At 43.9% G+C, this 11,023-nt stretch overlaps 1 protein-coding gene across 2 annotated transcripts in view; it reads left to right on the top strand.

Moving 5' to 3' along the window:
- The window catches only part of WDR47 (WD repeat domain 47), a 63,191-nt gene that overhangs the window by 22,304 nt on the left and 29,864 nt on the right, over positions 1 to 11,023 (top strand). For both annotated transcript variants that reach the window (XM_019530675.1, XM_019530674.1), the window contains exons 4-5: positions 1,860 to 1,944; positions 7,588 to 8,390. In XM_019530675.1, coding sequence (XP_019386220.1) covers positions 1,860 to 1,944; positions 7,588 to 8,390 — 888 coding nt within the window. The remainder of the gene's footprint in view (positions 1 to 1,859; positions 1,945 to 7,587; positions 8,391 to 11,023) is intronic.

The raw sequence follows: 11,023 nt of genomic DNA, 5'->3' as shown, positions 1-11,023 counted from the left end.
CTATAAGGATGCTGCAGGTTTTTCCTCCCAAGGTGGAGAACCTTGCATTTTTCAGCATTAAACACCATCAGGTTCACATCCACCCATTTTCTGAGCCTGTCAAGGTCGACCTGGATCGCCCTCCTGTCCTCAGGTATGGATGCTTTACCCCAGAGTTTGGTATCGTCGGCAAACTTGGCCAGTCCGCTTCTGACTCCAATGTCTACATCATTTAATGAAGATGTTGAACAATATAAGTCCAAGGACAGAGCCTTGGGGGACCCCACTGGTCACAGGGCACCATGATGATTGACTTCTATCAATCCACCCTCTAGGTCCAACCACGGAGCCAGTTTCCTAGCCAGCGGATCATGGTAGACCCAAGGCCACAGTTAGCCAGTTTTGCCAAGAGGTGATCATGGGATACCAGATCGAAGGCTTTTCTGAAGTCAAGATGTATGACATCAATTTCCTCTCCCTTGTCCAAGTGATAGGTCACCTGGTCATAAAAGGAGATAAGATTGGTCAAGCAAGACCTACCCGCAAGAAAACGCATGCTGGCTATCCCTCAGGATGCTGTCAGCCAGTCCGTTAAGAATGGCCTCTTTAATAATCGTTTCTAAGACCTGCCCCAGGATAGAGGTCAGGCTGATGGGCCTGTAGTTTGCCGGATCCACTTTCCTCCCTTTCTTGAAGATAGGCACCACATTGGCCTTTTTCCAATCTTCACCAGAGTGCCAGGAGTTCTTGAAGGTCTGTGCCAGGGGCTGGGCTATGATGTTAGTCATCTCCTTGAGTACCCTGGGGTGTAGATTGTCAGGGCCAGCTGACTTGAAGGTGTCCAGCCTCTCAAGGTGTTCCTTCACGAGGTCAGCATCGATGGAGGGCAGGGAATCTCCCTCACCCGGGCACCCCTGTCCCGTAATGGGCATGGGCGCCCCATGGGACTGATGAAAGACCAACACAAATTACCCATTTAATAAGTTGACTTTTTCGTGGGTGTCAGTTGTCCCAGCTGGTTTAGCAGGGGTCCAATGTTGCCCTTGCTTTTCCTCCAGCTCCCCACATATCTGAAAAAGGACTTTTTATTTTCCTTTATACTTGTAGCTAGTTGGAGTTCAGTTGCAGGCTTTGCTTTCCTGGTTTGCTCCCTGCAGGACCAGATCAGTGTGGAATATTCCTCCTTGGAGGTGGATCCCATCCTCCATCCTTTGTAGGTCTTTGTTTTTAGCCGCAGGAGGTCTGCTAGTTCCCTGGAGAGCCAAGGGGCTGCTGTGCCCTTTTGCTGCCTTTCCTCTGAGATGGAATAGCGTGAGGTTGTGCAGTGAGGATCGCTCCCTTGAGGAGCAACCACTCTTCCTGAACTCCCCTCCCCTTCAGGTCGTGGTCTCTTAGGGCCTTACCGACAAGCCTCCTGAGCTTGTCAAAGTTAGCTTTCCTAAAGTCAAGGACTTCTGACTTGCCAGCTTTACGGCAGATGGTGAAGGTGATCAGCTTGTGGTTGCTGTCATCCAGCTTCCCATTGATCGTTAGGTTGCTGATTAGGTTATCCCTGGTTGCCAGTACCAGGTCGAGCAGCGCTTTGCCTCTCATTGGCCCATAGACTTCTTGAGTCAGGTGGAGGTCATCCACACACGAGGGGAAGCTTTGCGACTGCTCAGGTTTAGGTGAGCGCTCTTCCCATGAGATGTCTGGACAGACATCTAAAACTAATGAATTGGAAAAGACAGCTTGTGCTAAGAACCAATTGTCTAGCTTGTTAAATTCTTGTTATTCCTATAGTTAATTAAAAAAATATTTTACAATGTCTTGTCTATTCTTACTAACATGTTTAGCTGCGGCATCAAGGTTTCTAGCATTTCTGTTTTGTTTCTGTCCAGGTTTCGCTATATTATACTGAAGCAGAAATTTTTAGAAGCCTTATGTGTAAACAATGCAATGTCAGCAGAAGATGAGCCTCAGCACGTAAGAGAGATTGATTGATTTGATTTATTACTTGTCTACAATTGTAAAATGCTTAAAAATACTGTGATTTGAAAGCATCGTGGAAGTACATAGCATTATTACTGGTGTGCAGCTTCAGAAACTTTCAAGTAAATGTTTTCGTGTACAAAACTAAAAGGGTGATGTTCTCAAAAGCACAGCTATAGTTGGAATAGCATCAGAAAGACTTGGGATAGATTTTGTTCCCATAATCTTAATAGTGCACCTCCAAATAGTGCCATTTCAGCCCTGGACTTTACTGGATCCAGTGCAATTGGTGCTTTTGTAATACATACAGATGCACAAAACTTATTGTATGCTTATGGCCTGACAAAGGGCATAAGAGGTAAAAAGGTAGTTTCTGTCTCTACCAAGTACACAGTCTAGCTCTCCCTAATAAAACAGTTTAGAATATGAAAAATACATTTGCAGAAAATTGGGGTTGGAAGGGACCTCAAGAGGTTGCCTAGGCCAACCTCCTGCTCAAAGCAGGACCATCCCCAACTATATTATCCCAGCCAAGGCTTGATCTAGCCAGGTCTTAAAGCCTCCAAGGATGAAGATTCCATAGCCTCCCTGGCTAACCTGTTGTAGTGCTTTACTACACTCCTAGTGAGATTTTTCCTAATATCTAACCTAAACTTCCCTTGCTGCAACCTGAGATCATTGCTCCTGGTTCTGTCATCTGCCACCACTGAGTATAGCCTAGCTCCATCCTCTTTGGAACCACTGTTCAGGTAGTTGAAGACTGCTATTAAATCCCCTTTTGTCTTCTCTTCTCCAGACTAAATAAGGTCAGTTCCTTCAGCCTGTCCTCATAAGCAGGGATCCAGGTTTTCAGTTTTCCATGGAAAAATGTAGATTTTCTCCTTTCATAGGTTTCTAGGGTTGGAAGGGACCTGGTAGATCATCAGGTCCAACCCCGTACTCCCAGCAGGAAAGAGTGTTGGGGTTAAGTAACCCCAGCCAGATGCCTATCTAATCTCTTCTTGAACACCTCCAAGGTAGGGGAAAAAACCACCTCCCTTGGAAGACTGTTCCATATTTTGGCAACCTTTACTGTAAAGAATTTCTTCCTTTGTCTAATCTAAACCTATTCTCCTTCAGTTTGTGGCCATTATTTCTGGTAACCCCGAGGGCTCCCTGGTAAACAGAGTGTGCTCTATTCCCTGCTGACCCACCCTGGTGAGTTTGTAGGCACCACAAGATCTCCTCTCAAGCCTTCTCTTGCGGAAGCTGAAGAGATTCAGGTCCCTCAGTCTGTCTTCATAGGGTCTTACCTGCAGGCCTGCCACCATATGAGTAGTTCTCCTCTGAAACCTCTCAAGGTTATCCACATCCCTCTTGAAGTGCGGCGCCGGAAACTGGATGCAGTACCCCATCTGCGGCCTCACCAATGCTGTATAAAGAATTATCACTTCCCTAGATGTGCTTGTGATGCACCTGCTGATGCAAGAAAGTGTGTGGTTAGCTTTGCTTATTCCCTTGTTGCGCTGGTGACTCCTGGTTGACGCAAAAATGAACATGACTCCAAGATCTCTTTCCACTGTTGTGGTACTGAGAATGGTACCCCCCCAGTCTATAGGTGTGTTGGAGATTCTTTCTCTCCAGGTGTAGCACCTTGTATTTGTCCTTGTTAAATTGCATACTATTCTGGTCAGCCCACTTTCCCAGTCTATCCAAATCTGCCCGAATTTGCTCCCTGCCCTCCAGTGTGTTTTACTATACCCCATAGTTTAGTGTCATTGGTGAATCTGGACAAGGTGCTTTCAACACCTTCATCCAAATCGCTGATGAAGATGTTAAACCGTACTGGTCCCAGGACAGATCCTTGGGGAGCACCACTGCCCACATCCCTCCAGGGAGAACCTGGCCCATCCACCACCACTCTCTCCGGGTGTGTCCCATAAGCCAGTTTTTCACCCACCTTACTGTAAGAAAATCCACCTCACAGCTACTCAGTTTGCTTGTAAGAATTGGGTGCAACACTGTGTCAAAAGCCTTTTTAAAATCCAGCTAAATTAATGTCTACTTCCACTCCTGCATCTAAGCATTTTGTGACCTGGTCATAAAAAGAGACCAGGTTAGTTGGGCAGGATGTGCCTGCTACAAACCCATGCTGGTTATCCTTTACCATTAAGTTACCTGCTAGCCCCCTGCAAATGTGATCCTTTATGATTTTTTCTAAGGTCTTGCCAAGAATAGAAGTGAGAATGGAGAAAAACATGAATTTCCCCCCTTCTAAACGAGAGAACTGCAAGCAACAGTGGGTTTCCCCTTGCAGGCTGGCAGCATTCCAGCCTTCAAGGAGCTGCTGGGGTTGCAGGTGGAGGGTAGTTGGGCAAAGGGTGCCATGTGCTTGCATGCATGCGTGCATGCACATGCATGTGACAGCCAGGCAGTGGTGAAGAGCAGCTCCCACAACTCCTTCAAGCTAAGTCTGTGGGGGGCGAGGGGTGGGCCCAGGCCACACGTTGATGGGTGGGGGCATGGAAGGGACATAGACCATGCATAGAGGGGAGGAAGCACAGCATTGGGGTTGGGGGGGAAAAAGGGGCATGTGCCCCCCACAATTTCTGTTTCTACAGCAGGGCACAGGGTTGCAGTGGGGCTGGATCAGCTGTGGCCACGAGCTGTCTCCACGGCAGAGTGTGGGGACCCAGTGGAGGAGAGAGTGCCACACTGCTATAGCCACTATGGCGAGCCACCTCCAGCCTTCTTCCCGGCAGCAGTGGGAGGCACAACTCTGTGCTGCTGCCCCTACTGTGTCTCACCATGGTGGGGTGGCACTCCCTCCAGTTCCAGGTTCCCCTGCTGGGCCAAGTGGTGGCTCCTGCCCAAAGCTGTCTGGCCCCACTGCAGCCTCATGCCCCATGGTGGGTGCAGAAATCTTGGGTGGCATATGTCACCCCTCTGTCACCTGTGCCCCCCCCATGCCTTCCCTACACACCCCTTCTCTTCCTCACATACTGGGAGTGAGGGGCACCAGCCGGGCTGTGAGGGACTGTGGGTCAGGAGTGAGGGGCACTGGTAGGGCTGCAGGGCTGTGGGTTTGGAGTGAGGAGCACCAGCATGTTGGGGCTGCTCAGCACCACGAAGTAGCAGGGTGGGGCAGCCACAGCTGGACCCATGTCCTGGTGGGTAAAGGGGACATGGGGAGCTCTTCTTTATCCCCTGATTTTTTTTTAAAAAAGCCCCAAAATTAAATACCAAATTGTATAGGTATTTAGATTTTATCTTATTCTAATGATAGAGGCACTGGTAGGCTTCAAAATAGCTTTAAAATTGTAAATCTGTCAATAAAACATTATGTTCAATTGATACCTATATGTATTTAGTAACATTTCATTTTAATTACAGAGAAATGCAGATTTTGGGGGTTTTAATCGCAGAACTTTCTTTTTTTTAACAGAGAAAACCAGGATATCTGCTTATAAGTCATGTGCCGCAGCCCAGTGATTTATTTAGAGATCTGGGTTTTTTTAATATATATTTTTAGGTTTAATCTCTCATTTTAAAGGATATTTGATTCCTGTATAGGTGTCCTGATACAAATATCATGATCATTTATTATATTTTCAAAGAAAGACCTTGTTTTATTTTGTCATTTTAAGTTGTTCACTGCATCTTTGCTGTTGTTGATTTTTCTGGACAAAAACTCAGTGTTGGTTCTGTTTCTTTACTGCTAAGGGAATAAATATGTCACAGAGGATTGATTTCACTGAATGCATTGGCTGATTCCATTAGCCCCAGTCAACTGGTACATAACTTATTCATGAAACCCTGTCTTGGTCTGCTCTGTGGATTAATGTGGAGAAGTTCTGAATGAGGTTTTTTAGTGAGGAAAAAGTGTCTAAATGGTAATCCAAGTTGCAACACTCCAAAGCTTATAAACTAAGACCCATTTATTTATTTTGAAGGGTTTTTTTCCCCTTTACACTGGTAATATTAGGAATATTAAATTGCTACTAAAAAGCTTTATGAATTTCTTAAGTATATGTTTGAGATGAATGACTAATGGCCCGAATGAGGTGTGGGAGGGGAGGAATCTGTAACTATTTCTCTATCCTGTTGAGCATATAATGTGCTAAATATATCATGTTTGTTCAAATCTAAGATGTCCCTGACTTTAAGACGACCCCACAATAATTAGACCCTGTATATGGAAAATTATTGGTGGTGGTGGTGGTGGTGGTGGTTGTTGTTGTAATTTTCCATATATAGAATCTAGTTACTAGGGGGTCATCTTTTAATTCATACCCCCACTGCTGCAGGCGTGCAAGCAGTGGGGGGCAGATGATATGGGGAGATATGAGCAGCTTGCCCCGTGCCTGCCCGCCCCCCTGACTCTCCCCCTTACCCTTGCTCCATGGTGGCATACTCTGTCCCCATTCTAGCCTAGAGCGCTGAAAATGGTCACAGTCCTGCCCTCTAAGCATCTGTGCAGGCTGCATGCTGCTGCTACAGATCTAGGCTGAGGCTGTACTTCAGTGTCCCAGGTTACAGCATGGATGAAACCTGGCCACACAGAGCATAGGTGAGGCAGGGAGGAAGAGGGGCGGACAGGGGAGCAGAGGCTGTATGGCAGGGGGAGTAAGGAGGGAGGAGTCAAGGGGCAGGCAGTAGCTGTGGCCAGGGCCATCGCTAGGGTGTGGCCCTGCATTTTGGTGGGGTCCTGCAGAGCCAGGTGGAATGGCTGCAGCCCTCGTGCAGGGCCTGCCTGGTGCTGGCAGCTCCACCCCATCTTCCAGGTGAAGCACTGAGATGTGCCCCCCCCGCCTCCCCCACTGTGGGTGCAGGGGAGACCCCAGCCTGTGCCCTGTCTTTGCAGGGGTCCCATGGGCCCCGCACAGTGTTAATGTGTCCCTGCAAAGGCTGATTTGTCCTGGGACCCGCACCCCACTAGGGTCAGCTCTGGCTGTGGCTATAACCCTGACCCCTGGGTAAGGGCTGGAGTCTGAGCCACAGAAGCCCCCTCACTCCTCAGTGTCCTTGTACACAATTCTAAGATGAGGGGCACTTTGCCTTCATGTTAAATTTGGAAAAAAGCTTGTTTTAGAATCAAGTAATTACAGTAGGTAGTAATAGGAAATTCTATATTCAAGTCGTCAGAGAGATAGTTAAAAAGGTAAAGCACTTAGTCTATTTGTGTGGCCTTTCTGGCCACTATTAAAAGGGAGAAAATACCTTTCTTTTCCTTTATTTTATGTATTGTACGTACTTTCATTATTAGACAACATGACCTTCTGCTTCAGATATTTAAATTAAATGCAGGTGTTTTTAAAAGTTTAAATAATTCAAAGAGCTGCATTCATCTTTGTTTTGTTCTATTTTTTTTAAAAAGCTAGGAAGCTCTTAAAGTTAATAATTTCTGGAAATAAAAGAAGCTTAGAATTTGATTCTTGTTATATCCCTAACTTAAGTGGGGTTTCTTTTTTTGGATGTGAAAAAATGATTTGGGGCTCTTGAAATAGAAATGGTATCCGAACCTAAAGAGATTGAGCCATCTCTTTTGAGATGTTAAGATCTTAAAATGTAGTGATTCCGCCCCCCCAGCTTTTTGACAGAAGAATAACGTTTTAAAATGTCCTTTTTTATTCTTTTACATGAATATTTTTACCACAGCTGGAATTTACAATGCAAGAGGCTGTACAGTGCCTACATACTTTGGAAGAGTATTGTCCCTCTAAAGAAGACTACAGTAAACTATGTTTGCTACTCACACTGCCTCGTCTGACCAACCATGCAGAATTCAAAGACTGGAACCCAAGCACTGCACGAGTTCACTGTTTTGAAGAAGCTTGCATCATGGTAGCAGAGTTTATTCCTGCTGACAGAAAACTAAGCGAGGCTGGCTTCAAAGCAAGTAACAATCGTTTATTTCAGCTTGTAATGAAGGGATTACTTTATGAATGTTGCGTGGAATTCTGTCAGAGCAAAGCAACAGGAGAAGAAATTACAGAAAGTGAAGTATTGCTTGGCATTGACCTTCTTTGTGGTAATGGGTGTGATGACTTAGACCTGAGTTTATTGTCATGGCTTCAGAATCTGCCAGCTACTGTTTTCTCTTGTGCATTTGAACAAAAAATCCTTAATATTCATGTTGATAAACTACTCAAGCCCACAAAAGCTGCATATGCAGATCTGCTGACACCTCTTATCAGCAAACTGTCACCTTATCCATCATCCCCAATGAGGCGGCCTCAGTCTGCTGATGCTTACATGACTCGTTCCTTAAACCCTGCCCTAGATGGGCTATCCTGTGGATTGACAAATCACGATAAGCGAATCACAGATCTTGGAACCAAAACTTCTCCAATGTCACACTCCTTTGCTAATTTCCATTACCCTGGAGTACAGAATCTAAGCAGAAGTCTGATGCTTGAAAATACGGAGTGCCATAGTATTTTTGAAGAGTCACCTGAGCGGTAAGTTTAATTTAATTGAAGGGGTGGGGGGGTTTCCAAAGTGCAAAAATTAACAGAAATGTAATACATTTGACCTATATTTTATTTTATAGGTGTCAGTATTTTAGTGGCACTTGCAATTTGATAAATGATAAATCAGATGCAGTTCTCTTGTGTAAATTGTGCTGAAATTAAACCTTCAAAATAATAAATGTTTTAAAAAAATGGATTTGAGCATAAAGGTTTGAATCTAGACTCCCACAGAAATGTTAGAACTTCATACTTCTGCTATGAAATCGAACAAATCTAAAACCAGATGAATACTAGACTTTCATTATTGATACTCTTTTTTTGACTTACTACATATGTGGGTATGTTATGGCATGTGAGTTGAGGCATAAAATATTGCAAGAGAACTTTTTTTAAAATTTCATATAATAGCAAAGCAGCTCATTGTTTTCTTGAAGGGAAGTGTCTCATTTCAGTGTAATGGGCTTTGTTATCTAATATGTTAACAATGCAGAAGATGAAACTATTTCAGTGGTTTCCTCAGAATTCCTGAACTCTGTGTTTTAATATGTGTAGCCTATAGCCGTGGTTTTCAACCTCTTTTTGATTTGGGTGCCCTTTTGGAAATTTTGAATGGAAGTATAAAATTGCAAGTGTGGGTATTCACATACTTTTGATTTGATCATAACCATCTTTCACTAATCCCTTGATCATAGTCAAAGGACCCCCGGGGTCCTCAGACCACAGGTGGAAGGTCACTGGCCTATAGTCCCACATTCACGCTTCTCAGTGGATAAGCAAAATATCCCCAAAGTGGCACTACTTCACACCGACTATCCTGGCAAATTTAGGACCTCATGCTGTAATAGTTTAAATGCATAATAAATGTTGGAGGTGATGGAACTATGTATGTGTGTTTGTTGACAGGAACAGAGCCTTAAATATCAGCTCTGTAATATTAGAGACTTAAGAAACTATAATCGTATTAATAATATTTAATAATAATTGTTCTTCAAATTAAATCTCAGCAAAACTATCACATTTGCTTCCTTATTTCTGTAGAAAAGACTTCCAGCTAATAGGGTGCAATGCTAATGAATGCTGTAGAAACTAGTCATTACCTCTTATTAGTAGGGACTGATATGCAATGCTGATGTCTGTCATTCTAAAACAAACTGTAGCAGGATCCCTTCTGCTGTGTGTGTGTGTTTAATAGTAGTTAAGGGGGTTTTCTTCTGATTCAAAAGCTTCTTGTTTTGTTTCTTTGTCTTCCTTTTTCCATCCCCCCCTAGAAAGCAGCTGCAATAATTTATGAACTAGTTCTCAATGGGAGCAGCTACACAAGACATTTACTGCTCAGTTGACTAATTTAACTGCACAGTAAACATCTGTGTCTACACATGCGCCCCCTATGAGGGTGCACAAAACTGAAACTGTGCAGCAGGGTACGGTAAATACAAGTCCTGCCCTGCTGCAAAATTTGTTGTTTGGGGGTTTTTTCATGTGCAGTAGATGCTGAGGTGACTGGCTGGGGTTACGTGCTGGCTACCCTCACAGTGAAGCATCCTCATGCCACAGCCAGCCCCTCTGCAGCACATGGAATGTGGCTGGAGCAGTCCTGGGCTGTCAGGCTTTCCCCCTGCCTCTCCCCTCCAGGCTCCTTGCCAGCCAGGGCTGATGTGACCTGGCTCGATGTGCTGTAGTCTGGGCACACGTATAAACTCATGTGCCTGGGAACTTCCTAGGAGCAATAAATAAGCTGTGGAGCAATGAGCACCCTTGTTCTCCTGCACTCTTGCTGCTTCCTTAATTCTACAAGAGAGAAATAGCACTCTAGATCCATTAATTGGCAAGCAGCAGGGGGTACTCTAAGGTGAATGTTACTGAATCTGATCTGAAGTAGCATTCCTGATTCTGCTTTTGCAAAGATCAATTACAGATGAAACGGATGTTAACAAAAATCAGTACAATAATAATTACAGAAATCTTAAGTTTAACACATTCTCAATATGATAAAAAATCGTTAGAATCTTTTGAAAATATTTTTTTCAAATTGAGACTTAGAGCTAACTGTTGGCTCCTTAACTTGTATAAAGTTATTGCTTTCCAAACCTTGTACAGCATAACTCAGGCACGTAGGAAAATTTTGCATAATTTTCCAAATGTGGTCACTAGTTGACTGAATTGTTACATTTTTGGCACTACTGCAGGCATCTGTGTCTTGAAAGTAGGTCTTGAAGTGGAATATTGTAGGAAGGAATCTATATTTGGGTAACATTTGACTTTTTTTTTTCCTTCCAGTTTTGGTATACTTTAGTAATTGATTCTACATGATGCATTTATTAAGTGAAATTTATATTTCTAGTCTACAAGAAGCTCTTCTGAATTATTAATCTCTAGTCCTGCAAGCACTCTTCGTACAAAGGATTTGGATGATCAGAACCTTAATTTGATGTTAAGTATACCTGGCACAATTGCATTTTTTTTTTTTTTTTTTTTTTAGTGTAGGTAAATTAACTTGCCTCAAGAGTGCCAGAAGTAAACAGAGCCAGACTTCAGAAGTGTTCTAAACCTACAGTCAGAATCCCAATTTCAAAAGGATTTAGCTTTTAGTTATGCATATAGACATCATAGATTTCATAGAC

The sequence above is a fragment of the Crocodylus porosus genome, unplaced genomic scaffold (genome assembly GCF_001723895.1).
Source record: "Crocodylus porosus isolate Cpor-Errol unplaced genomic scaffold, CroPor_comp1, whole genome shotgun sequence".
Classification (NCBI taxonomy): Eukaryota; Metazoa; Chordata; order Crocodylia; family Crocodylidae; genus Crocodylus; species Crocodylus porosus.
This window is presented reverse-complemented; position numbering and strand designations above follow the sequence as displayed.